This window comes from Sinocyclocheilus anshuiensis, unplaced genomic scaffold (genome assembly GCF_001515605.1).
Source record: "Sinocyclocheilus anshuiensis isolate Anshui unplaced genomic scaffold, SAMN03320099.WGS_v1.1 scaffold1061, whole genome shotgun sequence".
NCBI classification, from domain to species: domain Eukaryota; kingdom Metazoa; phylum Chordata; class Actinopteri; order Cypriniformes; family Cyprinidae; genus Sinocyclocheilus; species Sinocyclocheilus anshuiensis.
The window spans coordinates 20,913-39,905 of NW_015557104.1; the positions used below are offsets into that span (position 1 = coordinate 20,913).

General features: G+C 42.5%; 1 protein-coding gene across 1 annotated transcript; it reads left to right on the forward strand.

The window, feature by feature from the left end:
• The first annotated feature begins 1,387 nt into the window (after positions 1–1,387).
• LOC107677637 (opioid growth factor receptor-like) lies at positions 1,388–17,457 on the forward strand. The gene is made up of 7 exons (XM_016472622.1): positions 1,388–1,665; positions 2,942–3,010; positions 3,091–3,172; positions 3,297–3,375; positions 3,481–3,547; positions 3,658–3,806; positions 16,370–17,457. The coding sequence occupies exons 1-7, from the start codon at positions 1,561–1,563 to the stop codon at positions 17,283–17,285; spliced, it is 1,467 nt and encodes a 488-aa protein (XP_016328108.1). The 5' UTR covers positions 1,388–1,560; the 3' UTR covers positions 17,286–17,457.
• The last annotated feature ends 1,536 nt before the right edge of the window (positions 17,458–18,993 follow it).

Genomic DNA, 18,993 nt, shown 5'->3' on the forward strand with positions numbered 1-18,993 from the left:
TGCCACAGTCGAGCGCTTCCGCTGCTTCCGGTCGTGCGTATGTGGGGTAAAGCAGCGCTGTTTTATCATACTAGATACATTTGAAAGTTCTGTTATAATGCTACTCTGTGCGGTCGTCACCGGTCTATTAAAACACACAATGTATTAAAGCGTCTTTGGTGTTTCCATGTTTTCTACAAAACAAAACCGGAAATCGAGAGGTTATGACGTCATTGGCAGGCGACACAATGACACTATAGACACGGTCCGTGTCACTAGTTAAAATTGCTTATTTCTCTAGATTTAAACATTCTTCGAAACATTTGGGATAATGTAAGTACACAAGTCAGCAAAATATATAACACTGTTCTAGTGGTTTTTGGATATTTTAATAAAAAAATCGTACATATTGTGCCTTTTAGGCTCGCTCACATGGAACGCAGCTTGCTGTAAACCTGCGTGGCTCACGTTTGAACACAAGACTCTCCAGATGTAGGGCTGAACGGGAAAGCTACCAATGTGTCTGTGCAGTAACTAATGATGAACGCGCAGTTTGCAGAGAAGCATTTCAGTTGCTCACGGTGGACTGACTGACTTAAAGGGACAGTTCACCCAAAAATGACAATTCTGTCATCGTTTACACACCCACAATTTGTTCCAAACCTGTAATAATTTCTTTCTTCTGTTGAACATAAAAGAAGATACTTTGAAGAACGTGGGTAACCAAACAGTGTCTGGTCCCAATGACTCCAATAGTAGGCTATATTTATTCCTCTATGGAAGTTACTGGGGACCTGCAGCTGTTTAGATACCCACATTCTTCAGAGTAGCCTATCTTCCTTTGTGTTCAACAGAAGAAAGAACTTTATGCAGGTTCAGAACAACTTGGGTAAATTATGACAGAATGTTTATTTTTGGGTGAACCATATTTAAAGTGACAAACACATCCGTGCTTCTAAAGGTATCGGCCTATTGTTTTATTCAAATTTATTTGGATAGTCTGTTAATATTACATACATTATCTGTGCTTGGTAGACATTATTGATGAATTAATAGATTATACTTAATGTTAGGCCCTATTTATTAATTTATCATTTATATTAATAAATCATGATATTTGTCATATACAATTTGGCATTTAAAAAAGTTTAAAAAGTGCTAAATTATTTAGATAAAAATGTAACAAATAATTACATCATGTAGTCCTAATTTAAGCAAATGAATAAAGAAAACTAGAAATTCTTCATCCCATCCAGGTAACAGCTGCAGAACTGTCAAAAAAGACTAATAATAAATAATAATGATGAATAAAATAATTAAATGAAAAAATATCAATATAAATGTGTTCTGCTGCAAGTTGAGATGTTTTCTCGTGGTTTATTGTTGAGCTGTTAGTTGCTCACGGGGTGTGTGTGTGTGTGGGGCGGGTGAATGGGCTGGCTGAAGGCTGAATGACCCTCTAGTGAGGAGTGCAGAGAGGCCCGCGGACAGCTGCTCGTCCCATGGAGCTGCGCGGACTCTCGCCCCGCGCCAGGTTATTGATCACATTCACATGTATCAGCACTCACATGATCTCCAGGGATGGACGACGAGCTGGTGTGTGAATATGACTCCACCTGGGACACGGAGAGCGACGGCGACGAGCTGGACAACACCGGCCGCAGCAAGAAAACACGGCCCGCGTTCGTATGTTATTCTCTCTCATTAATCCGCGAACCACTGCACTGCGGTCTTTCTGCGTTCTGTACAGATCGTGCGCTTTGATCTTGGACCAGTCGCCTGTATGCGCTTCATGTTGTTTGTGTTTGTGTGCGAGACGGACGGTCGCTAACGTTATAACTCCGCGCGCTGCTTCAGGAGGGAAGTGTGTAAATCAAGCCCTTTGAGGGGTTATTTCTCTGCATTTGGTTTACTTCTAATATCTGATCGTGTTTGATAGATTAGCACGTTAGCTAGTTATTTAATATCAGCTCTGCTGACCGGAAGTGCGTCACTCGTACTAGCCGACATTAGGCCACAGATGATAAGTTTGAAACGCCTTCAGTCTGCAACAATCTTTCACAGCATTTGCTCATGACCCGACCCTAACAATAGGCATGATGCCAAGTGCGTGGGATTTTGAGACCGGACCGTAGACTCTGAATCGGAGCATCTTGTTATATCGATGTAAATGTGATACACCACAATATTTCCTTTTCCAGTGATTTATATAGGATAAGATGGGGAAGAACAATGTGGCTTTCCCTTACAAATGTAGCACATACAAGTTAGCATGTGCGAGAGAATAGCTGCGTTCACACGCGCTGTATCTGGGTGCTATCCACACCAGTGAAATGACCCGGATGCTATCCGACCAGCGAGGCACTTTCCACAAGCTGGCCTTTTGGCGGATTGCCTTTAATATAAGCTGCTTTTAGACTAATGAGAAACTTACAGGATGCTTTTATAGCGCAATGACCTCTTGTGTGTCAAAACATCAAGGGGTTTCTCAGTTCGTGACCCCTTTAATGAAAGTGAAGATGTCTGAAACATGCAACAACACACCACTAGGGTCCTTCTGTGCCACTTCTCATCTTACTTCAAAATAAAAACTATAACTTTTACTCCACAAATCTAAAAACCCTCATTAACAAATCAACACAAAAAACTTTGATATTCAACAGTATAAAATGTCATAGATCACTATTTTCCAGAGACACACAATTAGATGAATTAACAGTTTTGACTGACTAAATCTCACAAATGTTGATGTGCAGTGCCATCTCTGGTCAGAAAGTTAAGGTGGACGGGTGGAGGAGGAGGTCTTCCCCTGACCTGCTGCAGTGCATTCACATCTGAACCTAAATAGCTCTGTGCTCTATCACAAAGCATGACTAGTTGAATGAAAAAGCATGACTAGTTTGTGAATTTGGACGCAGCCAATTAAAGCAGGAGGTTGAAGGTAATGTTTGGTTCTTTGCAGTGGTCCAACTCTTCCTCAAGAAACCTCAGAGCAGCCAAGGACATGCAGAACTACAGACACGGATATCCAGTAAGAGTCTGCTCTTCTCCTAAAATAAACCAAGAAGTGCACTCCTAACATGCTGATCTGATGATGCTTTACATCTACAGAGCATCAATGAAGAGGAATGTCCAGAAGAAAGAATGACGAATTTAAAATTCTATCTGAATGAAATTAAATCGTCACCTGATGGTACGTCTGTACTTTCTCTTGAGCTCCAGTAACAAGTGCCTAAGTTGAGGTGTATTGCACTGCTTTGGAGCTCTTGTTTAGTTTGCTTTGCTTTGGAGCTCCTGTCATGTTTTCTGTTCTGTAGATGTGTCGATTGAGACATTTCTCACCGAGTGGAAAACCGATTACAAGCGGCTGGAGAGAGTTCACTCCTACATTCAGTGGTAAGAAACCTCGTGCTTATGCGTTTGGGACTGTCAAAGTCTCCTTTTCACTCGGTTTTGTTGCAGATGCAATGCTTTGGGCACTGTGTTGTGTGTTGTTTGTAGGTTGTTTCCTCTGCGAGAGCCGGGGGTCAACTACATGGCTGCAGAGCTCACCAAGAAGGAAATCCAAGTAAGTCATAAAGAGGCCAAGCTCTGTTTCCGAGCCTCTAGACTGTGCTCTGGAAGCGTCTGGGACTGTGTGCACGGTGCTGAAGCTGGCTCTCGTCCTGTCGTCCACAGGCATTCAGGGAGAGCGATGAGGCTAAGAGCCGTCTTCTGGAGTCCTACGAGCTCATGCTGGGTTTCTACGGCATGCAGCTGCTGAACACAGAAACCGGGGAGGTGAAGCGCGCCGAGAACTGGAGGGAGAGATTCGCCAATCTAGAGAGGTGAGCTGCACCAGACTCCTGTTATTAATCATAAAACATGTATCCAAACACGCATGTTAAGTTTTCCTTCAAACTAAAGGATGGCTGTTTATTGCTCTTCTAATGTACAGAAGAAATCTACAGCTGTTTTCAGGCATTCAGCGAGTCCCTTCACCAGTACTGGGTCACTGGCTTTCTTTTAAGACTGTTTTGGACATGGATATAAATCATCTTTACCTGCAGCACAGAGTCATTTACAAGCTGCACTCACAGAAAAGAGCTGCTTCGTCATTGGTTGACAAACGATAGAAGCCAGTTTAGTTTCCATCCAGTGCTCCTTTTGTAAAATATCCCTTTTGCTATTGTGGTGTGAGAATCTGCTGCAAATGATGAGTAAACTGTCCGAACGACAACATGTGAATGTGATATTGCTGATTCTAAACAGCTGATAGAAAACACACATGACTTGATTGTTGAAATATTATCAGGGGAAATGATTCTCCAGTCGGTTCCATTGACACACAAGGATATATCTGTAATATTTGACAGGGCTCGGGCTCTAGTGACTCCCCAGATCTCAGGTGTAGAGGGCATTACAACCAAACACCTGTCATAGCAGTTTGATCAAGGAATAGTGCATTTGATTTGCACCCTGGACAAGTGTTAACACAGCCATGACAAATCAACAGAAGATCACATCAAATTTCGGCAGCTAATAACATATCAAATTGGCTGCAAGGTGGCGCTATAATGAGCTCATTTACTTTTTTTCCTCTGAATTATTCCGTGCCCCAGATGCACATTTTTTTTCTGTTTGTCCAATTTGCACAAAATGTAAAATCTTGAGACACTTATGACAAAGTGTTTTAGAATGAATTGATTAATTGGATTAATTTAATTAACACATACAGGCTGATATATTTTGGAGTGTGGCAGATATTGAGTGATTGTCCAAACTTCAGAAAACATGAAAAACAGGACATTCTGAAGAACATTTCATAAGCACAACCATTTATATCCACGTGAAGGACAGCCGAAGGTTGGAAAACTGAGCTTGTCCACTAGAAGAGAAGATCCTTTTTCAGTCTCATAGTTTAGCTTTGTTGTAAATGGTTTAATAGCTTCACATTCAATAATAAAAAAAAATACAAATAAAAAACTGCAAAGAAATTCATTTCTACAACCATGGTACACTTAAAACATTTACTGAGTTTAATATAATTAGTTTGAAAAACTGTAATGCTTAAATCGCTAAATAATTCCTTATTTCATTTTATATATATATGGGTCAAAGACGTTAAGATAGCTGCACCAAAAGAAACTTGCAAAAGTGATTTTATGTCCATAGAAAGCACATTAAATGTAAGTAAAGTGTCTACTTTTAAATAAGTTTTTGGAGAATAAAATGTCAAAATGTGGTTGAAATAATGTTACATTGTCATTCAATGTAACACAATATTTATGTAAAAATTCAAACTAGAGCCCGACCGATATGGGTTTTTTGGGGCCGATACCGATATTAGGGAGTAAAAAAAAAAAGCCGATACCGATATATCGTCCGATATTCTTTGTGTATATTATATGTAATATAGTGTATATACACTTTCCCATTCGTGTGTCCAAACATTTGACTGGTACTATATATAGAATACAGTATATACATAAACAGAATATATATACATAAACACATTTTTTGCAATGATCACTCAAATGTGGTGATCAAACACTTATAATGGTGACAGAGATATGTAAGGGCATTTAACCTCCGCGCGTCGGTAGCCCCCCGGGATCGCTTGATCGGTCGGCGCCGGACCGCGAATTTGACCAACCGTAACTCCCGAACCCCGGGGGCTATACACGCGAAAGTGTTCTCATTCGAAAGCGGCCTCTAGACGTACACTCGATTCGCGTTCGAGAGGGTTCCTCGAGCTGAAGGGATCCCCCGAATTTGGTGTGGATTCGCCGCGCCGTTACGGAGATATGGCCGTTCAAAGTTTCAGTGGTTTTCCATTGACTTAAGCTTTAAAGCGTTTCATCCAGGTTGCCAGTAGCAAACAATGGAGCGCGCTCTGCTGGACAAACTAAGTAATTACACCATTTCAAGCATTTTATCTGCATTATATGTTCTGTAAAAAAAATGTTCATATCGGCGGCATATTCGCCAATACCTATATATCGGCGACAGGCTCATATCGGCCGATAATATCGCCAAAACGATATATCGGTCGGGCTCTAATTCAAACAACATGCTTATTCATTATTGTACAAATTAAAATATATAAAAGAATAAGAGAGCATATTAAATTTGATTGTGTTTTAAATGAGTAAAAAAATATGGGCAAATGGGCAAATCCTAGGATAGTGGCAAATTAAAAAATGTAAAATTAACACTGATTAGTATTTGTGGTGAAAGTAATTAGTCTTTTAATATGTCATAAATTGATTTTTGTTGTAAATATGCCTGACAAGATTGTTACACTGAATGACATTTTAGTGGCTCTCTTCTGTAAATCAGGGGGTTACTTACTACAAAATAGTCAGAAGAACACGGACTGCAGGAAAGCAGGTTTGACGAATCAGTGGTCTGGCATCTGCAAGTTAGACTCCTAAAAACACCTTTGCTCGTGTGCAAACAAGTGCGCGCACAACCGCGGATGATTCATTGTCCACTCAAGTCGAGGCTGGGGTGTGCAATAATATGGTAAGTGTTGTTGTAATGATGTGCGATCGGACATTTTCAAGTAGGCTATATCACCAAATCACACAGAGTGCATGCATGTTGATTTATTATCAAAGTCAAAAGTCAAAGTCTGCTTTATTGTCAATTCTGCCACATGTACAGCACATACAGCACATACATTGAAATTGCGTTACTCTCAGACCCTTGGTGCATACAGATAACACTAACAGTAGAACATGTAGAACATAAGATACAGATTAAATATAAAATACAACTATACAAATAAGGTAAAATGTAAAAAAATAAATAAAGCAGCACAAGGCACATGGCAGATAGAGTGCAAACCAGTGTCTCGAACACCACCCTCCGCGCGTCGGTAGCCCCCCGGGATCGCTTGATCGGTCGGCGCCGGACCGCGAATTTGACCAACCGTAACTCCCGAACCCCGGGGGCTATACACGCGAAAGTGTTCTCATTCGAAAGCGGCCTCTAGACGTACACTCGATTCGCGTTCGAGAGGGTTCCTCGAGCTGAAGGGATCCCCCGAATTTGGTGTGGATTCGCCGCGCCGTTACGGAGATATGGCCGTTCAAAGTTTCAGTGGTTTTCCATTGACTTAAGCTTTAAAGCGTTTCATCCAGGTTGCCAGTAGCAAACAATGGAGCGCGCTCTGCTGGACAAACTAAGTAATTACACCATTTCAAGCATTTTATCTGCATTATATGTTCTGTAAAAAAAATGTTCATATCGGCGGCATATTCGCCAATACCTATATATCGGCGACAGGCTCATATCGGCCGATAATATCGCCAAAACGATATATCGGTCGGGCTCTAATTCAAACAACATGCTTATTCATTATTGTACAAATTAAAATATATAAAAGAATAAGAGAGCATATTAAATTTGATTGTGTTTTAAATGAGTAAAAAAATATGGGCAAATGGGCAAATCCTAGGATAGTGGCAAATTAAAAAATGTAAAATTAACACTGATTAGTATTTGTGGTGAAAGTAATTAGTCTTTTAATATGTCATAAATTGATTTTTGTTGTAAATATGCCTGACAAGATTGTTACACTGAATGACATTTTAGTGGCTCTCTTCTGTAAATCAGGGGAAAATGTACGATATTTATTTTTTGCTCAGAAAAACAAAAACAAAATTGCAATTCAATTAAACAAAACTTTTTAATTTTTTGGGGGAAAAACAACAATTTAAAGCAGTATTACACTTATTGGGCCTCATTCATGAAACACGAGCAGAACAAATAGTGTGAATCGTTCGTAAAGCTGTTCTGACATAAATTTTTGGATTCATGAAAGTGTTTGTATTTTCAAAATGTTAGCTGGTACGAGAGAAATGTACACCTGCTCCCTGCCACGTGTAAATGGTGCGTAAAACGTTCTGTGCTCTCTTTGGCAAACTGATGACACTGAATTTTGATGCACTGCAATCATAAGTCAAGTCAAGTCAAGTCAAGTCTGCTTTATTGTCAATTCTTCCACATGTACAGCACATACACACAGAGAATTGAAATTGCGTTACTCTCAGACCCTTGGTGCATACAGATAACACTAACAGTAGAACATAAATACAGATATACAGATTAAATATAAAATACAACTATACAAATAAAGTAAAATGTAAAAAAAAAAAATATATATAAAGCAGCACACGGCAGCTAGAGTGCAAACCAGTGAAGTAAACAACAGTGCAGATATAATGATTTGTAGTGCAAAAAGAGCTTATTTAGACTGATTAAAGTGACTGTGTGTGTGTATTTGGGAGGGGGGAGTGGGAGAAGAGAAAAAGAGCTTATTTAGACTGATTTAAAGTGACAGTGTGTGTGTATTTGGGAGGGGTCTAATAGTAAGTAATATCTTACAAGTTCGTTTGCTCTGTTTTTGTTTGTGTTTTTTTGTAGCTGAGGGTTGATAAACTGTTTAGCTTTGGGTAAAACGCACTTTTTACCCAGCCGTCCAATCAGTGGAGGAGGGGCGGGACAAATACTACACCGACCAATCATCCTGCTTGTACAACAACGCCTGACAGTTTTTCAGCCGGCTAAAAACACTTTGGTGGACACGTTATTGTATATTTATTGTTAGGCATATGGCTTATTAGTCTTTTTTGCATTTATGCAATATACTGGAGCCAAACCTGAGAAAGTAGACCAGAATATTCCACTGCGTTCCTGGACACGCAGTTTGCGTAGCTGTAATTCATAGGCTTCTATCATCTAATATCATTATGCTAATCGTGAATGAGCGTGCACAAGCGCCCTGTTTACGAATGATTGGAATTCATTAACAAACGCATGTTTAACTATCAAATCGGAAGTTTACGAAGCGTTTGTGAATCCGGAGGAGAGTTTTCGTGAAGGTCCGTATTAGACTCAAATTACTCAGAATTTACTCCTATATTTACGAATGTTTCATGAATGAGGCCCATAGTCTCTATAGTGTGATATCTAGGTGAAAGAGTCTCTATATGTGCTGAGAATTAACTGATTTCTGTGATGTGAGGCGGCTAGCAGACTGTCGGTTTAGCCAGTCTGTCTGCTTCCTGACCTGGGCCCCAGTTAGTCAAGTGCAAACTCTAAGACTATGTGCCATATTTCTAGACAGAAGAGCGGCACCACCCCAGGAGATATTTATTGTTAGGCATATGGCTTATTAGTCTTTTTTGCATTTATGCAATATACTGGAGCCAAACCTGAGAAAGTAGACCAGAATATTCCACTGCGTTCCTGGACACGCAGTTTGCGTAGCTGTAATTCATAGGCTTCTATCATCTAATATCATTATGCTAATCGTGAATGAGCGTGCACAAGCGCCCTGTTTACGAATGATTGGAATTCATTAACAAACGCATGTTTAACTATCAAATCGGAAGTTTACGAAGCGTTTGTGAATCCGGAGGAGAGTTTTCGTGAAGGTCCGTATTAGACTCAAATTACTCAGAATTTACTCCTATATTTACGAATGTTTCATGAATGAGGCCCATTGTTTTTATGCTTAAACCCTTTTTCGTCTTTGACCCATATACATATATAGATATATATTCCCTATGAAAATAGGAGAAAATATAATATTTTTATGTTAGTATATATTGTAATGTTTTTTTGAAGAGACACTTGAAAAGATACATGACAAAAAAAGTTTCATTATTTTCATTTATTTTTGTAATGATAACATTAAAAACATTTTATATAATCGTGTTTGTCATTGTAGACTCCTTTTTTTTTAAACCATTTTATGCTTTGCAACGGATTTATTCATTTCTAATTTTAACATTTTTTTTAATTAATTAAAAAATAACAGGTAAGTGAAAAGACAATAATGTGCATTTGCTAGAAAAGAAATAATACCTACATTTCAAAAAGACAAGTGGGCTTATAGGGTGTATTAGGATACAGTGGTGGCTCCTGCCAATTCTCTCAGGGGGTGCAAATGTTTGCATGATTAATGAGGATAGGTCACCCATTCAATTGATAAATTAACGGCTAGTTAAAGATGTAAAGGAAACTGAACTACTATAGTATTACTTAAAAATAAACTGACTCTAACAATCAATCTCTTGCTCTCCTTATGTTTCTATATGCGTGTTAACACAATTCAGCAGAAAGGGCCCTAAAATAGGACGGCTGCTACCACCTCATTGGTCTGCCAGTCATACCCCAACCAACCAATCGGATGAAATTACTTATCCTGCCACATTCTACCCCCTATTTTTTTTTTTAAATCGACGTCCCGACGATGACTCAACACCTACCCATGGACCAATCCTATCCTGCGTCCCATGGCCTAAACCAAACAGAAATCCCATTAGATATAGGGCCTTGTAATGTGGCAGCTCTCGTGCCCCCCTCAATGGCCCGTGGTAGACGGTGCAGATTCGAGTGGTAGCCCGCAGTGTTTCGCCCAGTTCTCCTCAAGGGGCCACCAGCCATACCTGACTGGTCCTCCAGCAAACTCACAGGCCCCGGTGATACGCCCGATACAAAATCAGGTACCTCTTGGCCCCTGACAACTGGTGTCTCCCCATCAGACCCCACCAACCTACTCTGTGAGGTAGAAGCGTCCAGGGAAACCAGCCCGAGAGGGACTGGCCCCTGACTCGCTAAAGAGGTTGCTGGCACCAACCTAAGCAAATCAACATCTTCTGATGAGACTTCTGCTGAAGGCACCTTGTCCTCCAAAACAGGGGGACCTGTCAAGGTTGGAACCGGACCCCCCTTCTGGATCCGGGCCTTCAAAGCCGAGCGATGAACACATCTTGTCTTTCCCAAATCATCCACTGGTGCAATGGTGTATACCGCCCCACCCCCCTTGGGTGCCTTCACGACCTGATACACCACCGGGCTCCACAGGTCCAGGATTTTATGGCGACCTCTCGTGCCATACTCACGTAAATAAACTAACTGGCCCTCCCCCAGTGGTGCCTCACGGACGTGGGCATCATGATGCGCCTTCCGGCGACCAGCAGCAGCTTCCAGTCGTCCCCTTGCTCCCTCAAAAGCCACCTGAAGCCTAGCCTGATGTTCCCTCATCCACTCATGCACACTACCAACCCCAACATCCTGGACTCTACCCAAAAGGAAGTCCACCGGGAGTCTTGGCTCTTGCCCAAACATTAAAAAATATGGGGATTCACCAGTCGCCTGATGAGGGGTAGTGTTGTAACAGAACAGCACTTGTGGAAGGTATAGGGCCCAGTCCATTTTCCTGGACACCGGCAGGGTACGCAAAAGATTGTGCAATGTCCTGTTAAAGCGCTCACACTGCCCATTCCCCGCTGGATGATAGGGGGTAGTGCGAGATTTTTTCACCTTATATAGCGCACAAAGCTGCTGTACTAGGGAGGACTCAAAATTACGGCCCTGGTCAGAATGGAGACGACTGGGGACACCAAACTTATAAAACCATTCCACCACCAACACTTGGGCCACTGTTTCTGCCCGTTGATCTCGTGTAGGCACGGCTAGGGTGTACTTCGTAAAGACGTCGGTCATAACCAGTATGTTCTCCAACCCCGACCGAGTTGGCTCCAACACGGTAAAATCTATGGCCAATATTTCATTTGGCCTAAAGGCCAAAAGATTGCCCATGAAGCTACTAGGATGGAGTTGGGTATCTTTGGTGGCCTGGCACCGCTCACACTCTCGGCACCATTGTGCCTCAGCCGATGTCAGACCCGGCCAATAGCACCGCTGCCGCACCAATTCAGTGGTACGTTCCACCCCTTGGTGCCCATGCTCCTGGTGTAACAGCGTTAGCACTTCGTGATGCAAAATGATGGCAACACCACCTGAAGTGCCTCTTCTCCCCCATCCGAGCGGAACACACGTCGATGCAACACCCCATCCTGCTCACACAAACGGCTCCATTGCCGTAGCAGACTCACCACCGCCCTGGACAACTGCTGACGCTCCTCTGCACTGGGAGGAACCCCGCGCCTCCAAAACCTCAACACTTCACCTATAACAGGATCCTCCCTCAGTAATAACTGCATATCCACCGCCAAACCCGGCAGCACAGTGACTGCTGCTTGAGTACCCACTCCTGTTACACCAGCCTGCCTTACCATGGCTGGGAGAGCGGTACCAGGCAGTAATGGTTCCAACTCACCCTGACTAGAGGGACCCTGCCGGGAGAGAGCATCCGCATTCCGGTTGCTCCTTCCGGAGCGATACCTCAGCTCAAAATCAAAGGCAGCCAATTGCGCAGCCCACCGCTGCTCCGTGGCCCCGAGCTTAGCATTATTCAGGTGGCGGAGGGGGTTGTTATCCGTGAAGATGACACACCTCTGCCCCAAAAGATATTCTCTGAACTTCTCAGTCATAGCCCACTTGAGCGCCAACAATTCCAACTTCGTAGAGCTGTAGTTTGACATATTGCGCTCGGTGGGCCTAAGACCGCGGCTAGCATAAGCTATAGGCCGCACCTTCCCGCCCTGTTCCTGGGACAAAACTGCTCCCAATCCACCCTGGCTAGCATCTACCTCCAGGATAAAGGGAAGGGAGAAGTCCGCATAAGCCAATACAGGGGCAGAGGTGAGCCTACTCTTCAACTCCTCGAAGCTCCCCTGACACTGCTCGGTCCACACCGCCCCAAAACTCGACTCTGCTCGCGCCCTGGGCTTACGACCCGCAAACTCAGCTACAAGCCGGTGCAGAGGAGCCGCCAACTTGGCAAAACCTTCTACAAACCGCCTATAATAACTGGCGAACCCCAGGAATGAACGGAGCTCTACCACCCCCGTGGTGTGCTGCCATTGCCTCACTGCCTCTATCTTGCTTGGATCTGTCGACACCCCCTTGCCAGAAATTACGTGTCCCAGATAACTTACCTCTTGCTGGAAAAACATACATTTGGTTAATTTAGCCTTCAACCCCTCCCGCTCCAGCCGACTCAAAACCACCTCTAACCGCTCTAGGTGTTGTGTCACAGAGGAGGAAAACACTACTATATCATCCAAATACAACAGAAGGGACTGACACTGCTGGTCCCCAAACAACCTCTCCATCAACCTCTGGAAGGTGCTTGGGGCATTGCAGAGCCCGAATGGCATACGATTCCATTCAAAAAGACCAAAGGGTGTACAGAAAGCAGTCTTGTGTTTATCCCCCTCGGTGACAGGAACCTGGTTATACCCACTGGCGAGGTCCATGGTGGAAAACCACCGGGCCCCCATCAGGGAGTCCAAGTTTTCCTCTATACGCGGCAGAGGGAAAGCATCCCTTCGTGTTTTCGCGTTCAGCGGGCGGTAATCTACACACATACGTAACGTGCCATCCTTCTTTTTGGCCAACACGCTGGGGGAGGCGTAAGGACTACAGCTCTCTCTAATGATATTTGTTTCCATCAACTGGTTTATGTGTGTTTTTACTACATCGTACTCAGACGGAGGTATCCGCCGGTACCGCTGTCGAATGGGGACAGAGTCGGTCAAAGGGATGTCATGAGACAGAAGTTGAGTACACCCCAAATCGACTGCATGCGCCGCGAAAACCATATGAAATTTTAACAACAGAGACCTTACCTGCTCCTGTTCGATCTCAGTTAACACAGACAAATCAAGACTCTTGATTTGTTCCTGCACTGGAGAAAGAACAGTAGGAATCTGAAGGTTTACCGCCGCAGAAACAGATTTAACTTCTGAGACGCCAGGGGGCATACTCACAATAAATACGCTGTGCAACGTGCCCAAGACAGCGTTCCGAAAAAGCATTATGTCAGTCTTACCTACGTTAATGACAGGTACATAAACCGTGCCCCGAGTCACTCGCGTTAATGCAGGTGATGCTAAAAGACCTGCAGGCAACCCAGTTTCTGGTGGTTCAAAAAGCACGGTTTCCCCAGCAAAATGCCCAGAGCAAGTAGCAGCCACAACTTTTATTGTGCCGCCCGGAACACAACACTCACTGCGACCCCGCAATCGCACCTTGCCTATCCGGCTATCTGTAGGGACAGCACTTACCTGTCAATGTTGTAATGCTTGAAACACTGGCTTAGAAGCCCCTAACACTGAAGGTGCATCAAATAGGGCGGTACCGTGCTGCCCAAAGAGCTCCTGATAGCACCGGCTCAACACATTCATCCCCAAAATACCAGGGACTTGGATACCGGTGCCACCAGGAGGATCCCTTACAACCAGCACACCACATCCTGGGATCATCCGACCGCAAAGCTCAACATCCAACTCAAGATAGCCAACATACGGTATCAACGACCCATTGGCTGCACGGAGCTGCAACCACTGACATGCCCTGAGACGATCCTGGCCCCATGGTACAAACTGTTCTAAAAAATAACTTTCCATCATTGTAGACACCATGGAGCCAGTATCGATCAAACAGGGCACCTGCACCCCTCCCATACAAACAACGAGGTGAGGACATGATGCCATTAAATGCGGCAAGGGACCTAACATCATTGAGTCACTATCTTTCCCTACCGAACTGTGACTCTGCAGTTCAGTAAATAGCACGACTAAGGTGGTCATAAAAAGAATTAAAAACCAACCATACCTGCAAGTGAACTCTGCCACGGCTTGCCGCACGCCAACAACACCAGCCCCACTCTAAATTAAACTATAAACAGAGCATATTAACCTCGCAACATACGCATCATTACACCATCAGCCGAAACTCGACGTACCTGGATAGGAATGGGAACAGAAACGGAAATGCCAGGGAGAGAGAGAACCCCAAGTCAGTACAAAAGAAACAAAATAGCCGCAAAACTAATCAAACAAATATAGCAACAAATTACTCTGTTGACAAAGGTCAAGGTGCTACCACCTCATTGGTCTGCCAATCATACCCCAACCAACCAATCGGATGAAATTACTTATCCTGCCACACTTACATTACAATGCTCACTTACATTACACTGCTCACATTACTCACTTACACTGCTCACTTACATTACACTGCTCACTTATATCACATTACTCACACTGTTCACTTACATTACACTGCTCACTTATATCACATTACTCACTTATATCACATTACTCACACTGCTCACTTATATCACATTACTCACTTACACTGCTCACTTACATTACACTGCTCACTTATATCACATTACTCACTTACACTGCTCACTTACATTACACTGCTCACTTATATCACATTACTCACTTACACTGCTCACTTACATTACACTGCTCACTTATATCACATTACTCACTTACACTGCTCACTTACATTACACTGCTCACTTATATCACATTACTCACTTACACTGCTCACTTACATTACACTGCTCACTTATATCACATTACTCACTTACACTGCTCACTTACATTACACTGCTCACTTATATCACATTACTCACTTACACTGCTCACTTACATTACACTGCTCACTTATATCACATTACTCACTTACACTGCTCACTTACATTACACTGCTCACTTATATCACATTACTCACTTACACTGCTCACTTACATTACACTGCTCACTTATATCACATTACTCACTTACACTGCTCACTTACATTACACTGCTCACTTATATCACATTACTCACTTACACTGCTCACTTACATTACACTGCTCACTTATATCACATTACTCACTTACACTGCTCACTTACATTACACGTCCTCGGAAATCCCCGTTTATACGACTTCCCGCACTTTGTAGATATATGTTTGATGTTTAAATTTGGTCTTGGTGGTCCTAATTCTTTAATTGACAATTTATCCTTATACTATTATTGCTACAATGACGATTCATCTGCGCTGAGGAAACGTTCGCCAAGATGTCGATCAAGTTCAACTGACAACTGAATTTGAGTTGGCATAGCTGTCCCCGTCTCTCTGTTTTTGTTTTTTTTTCTCGGGTTTTTTTTTCTTATTTTTTCACATTTGATACAAATATTAAAGTAGTTTTTCATTTTTTCTTGTTGTTAAAATTCAAAACAGTTTTTAAATATTATTGGATGTCACTGTTCCCACCAATCCTTGCTCAAGTTAAGGTTACGCATGATGACGAAAGCACGTTAGTGCTAGCCCTCCCGGAACTCATAGAGATTGCACTGCAGTGCCTGCAGTTCGAAAAAAATTATCTTTGAATGGAAGTCTATGAGAGCACTCGGGGCGATTCTCAGTCTGACAGAAATCGCCCAAAAAGGGGCGGTACTACACAAAACGCGACTCGACGCTGATTGGACTATTTAGAGGCCGAACAAACAGTGAAAGCTAGCGTAACACTGTGGTTGAATGTGAAAGAAAAAAAATCCCTCCCTTTCGCGCTTTGGTGGTGCGTCGCCCAATCGCCCAAATGGAGAAACCGCCCGTTAGGATATATTGAAACCTTTTGATTGTTTCTTTATTTCCAGACAGTCTTTCTCACATGCCTCTAAAATAATTTCACATCTGCTTTCAGAAACATGCACAATAATCTCCGAATCACAAGGATACTCAAGAGCCTGGGAGAGCTGGGTTTTGAGCATTTCCAGGCCCCTCTGGTGCGCTTCTTCCTGGAAGAGACCCTTGTCAGAAAGACCCTCAGCAGCGTTAAACGCAGCGTGCTCGACTACTTCCTGTTTGCCGTGCGGGACAAGCGTGAGCGCAGGAAGCTGGTGCGCTTCGCCTTCCAGCACTTTGAGCCCAAAGACAAATTTGTGTGGTGCCCCAGAAAAATCCAGAAACGCTTCAAGAAGAAGTCGGAGAAGCGGCAGAACTCTTCAGCTGGCAGCGGAGAGAGCGCAGCGCAGGACGAAGGTCATTCACCATACAAAAATAAAGACAGAGAAGACGCAAGTGAACCAAAACATAGCAAGCCTGTCGCTGATCTCACAGATGCAAAGAAGCAAGTCGACAGTGACTCCGTAATGAGAGTCGACTCTGAGAAACACTCCGAGGGCTCTTCAGAAGATCAGGAGCCCAATCCAGACGCTGCTCTCAGTAATGGCTCCAGTGTTAACAACGGAGAGACTGTCAGCGATGAGCCGAGCTGTGCTGAAGGCCAACAGGTCATCCAGAAGCCTGAGCAAGCTGCGGAGCTCTCGAACTGGGGACATGTAGCTGGTTCTAGAGCAGGATCAGCAGACTGTGACGAGACTCGGGAAGAGATGGACAGTCCTGCTGACTCCCAGGAGGAGCATGAAGAAACGGCCTCAGGTATGAGTGAGGAAAGGACAGTGACTGACAGCCCTAAACACAATGCACCAACACAGTCTGAGAAGATTCCCAGGCCCGGCTCGATGAGGACGAGCGTCCAATCAGAGAGCAATGAGAAGAACACAACAAACTGCAACCAGTCGGAGAAGGAAGAGCCGATGGACATCCCTCGCCCATGAATGACTCCTGAACACGATAAAGCACTGAAAATGGACACTTTATGAACTTATTACAAGATGAGATATGAACTGTTGAATATGAGTTGTTTTTTTTAATTAAAGAAGGAATTAATTCAAACGTGTTTTCTGTGTTGGATCAATTTTGACGGGGCCAAATGTTTTTTTATAGCTGTTTTTTTTTTTTCAAGTTTGAATGTTTATTTGTCCATATCTTCATATTTAGTTTTTCCAAGCATTTTTTTTTTCAAACTGAAACCGTGAAAGAAGAATGTACATTCAACTAATAAGAATACATAGAGCTAGGATACTGTTTTTTAGCAGATATACTGTATTTTTGCCGATGCTGTCCCTTAACCCTTTCATGTTTTTAATGATATTCCTGAATTCAAATGGAGGAGCTTGTCTTCAAAAATGATCATTTTACATCTGCAGTCATATAAACTATAGAAGCATTAATAACTAAATAAGCTCTGTGATCAGAAGTTGTATAAATCAATCTCTTAGTGATTCTTTAAATGTGCAGCACATGCAGTAACTACAAATTTATAATTACAAGTTTTCCCACCGTACCATAAATCAACCCTTCATGACGTATTCTAGAATAAATAAAAAACCTTTGTCAGCTATGAATTAAGGTTTGTTTTTTTCTGTTGTTTTAAAATAAAACCATAATTAAAGTGTACTTTCATTTTGCTCAGTTGCTGGAGTTCAGTAATAATAAAATCAGAGGAACTTAAGGGAATAAAGGAAATGTGTATGTTCTGTCAATTTGTCTTTAATCCATAGTATTTTAAATCTGTCAAACCTCCTGAGATCAAGCCGTTTAAGAGGAAAAGGAGACACAATTTTAATTGGATGAAGTGTTTTGCAGGTCATGCAGAACATGTGAACAGCATGGCAGTGAATGTGAATAATCTTTGGACTGTTTTCCTAATGATCCCCATCTCTCATTGAAATAATGAGTTCTTGTTTCCGGGCCTACTACAAAATAATGTCTTTGCCTGCCAACATTTCTATGCATAAAATAGATTACATACATACTTAGAGGAATGTAGAAACTCTCAGTACTGTGTTATGCCAGAAATTAATGTACGTTTGTAAATATGTCACTAATTAAAAAAAAAAAATGTGTGTGTGTGTATATATATAATATATATATATGATTATTATTAAAGGGGTCATATGATGCGATTTCAATTTTTCCTTTCTCTTTGGAGTGTTACAAGCTCTTGGTGCATAAAGAAGATCTGTAAAGTTGCAAAGACTAAAGTCTCAAATCCAAAGAGATATTCTTTATAAAAGTTAAGAGTCAACCACACCTCCCTAAAACGCCCCCACATGTCTACCTCACTATGTGGAAATATTAGCATAATGCCGCCCAAATGTGCACGCAAAGAAAGAAGGCGTGGTTTCAGGAACAGCAGTCGTGTTGATGCAGCATGTCAGGGAGACGCTGTGTTTCAGTGCGAAAGCAAAAGCACTTTGAATCAGCGACTGTAAGTATGTTTTGTTATCAGTTTAAGTATTTTATATTGACTGTTCAAATGCGGAGTTTGGCGCAGCGCAGAGTAACGCGTTGTGTGTGTGTGTGTGTGTGTGTGGGGAACAGGGTCACATCACAGGAGAGTGAACAATGTACAGTATTTGAAAAATAATGTGTTTTTTGAACATTAAAGCATGTCAACATATTCTGTTACACCAAATACAC

Excerpts from the sequence above, each read along its gene's own strand:
- LOC107677637 (XM_016472622.1), top strand. The coding sequence starts at position 1,561 with ATGGACGACGAGCTGGTGTGTGAATATGACTCCACCTGGGACACGGAG. Across the intron at positions 1,666-2,941 it reads AGAAAACACGGCCCGCGTTC|TGGTCCAACTCTTCCTCAAG; the intron begins GTATGTTATTCT and ends GGTTCTTTGCAG. Across the intron at positions 3,376-3,480 it reads GTTCACTCCTACATTCAGTG|GTTGTTTCCTCTGCGAGAGC; the intron begins GTAAGAAACCTC and ends TGTTGTTTGTAG.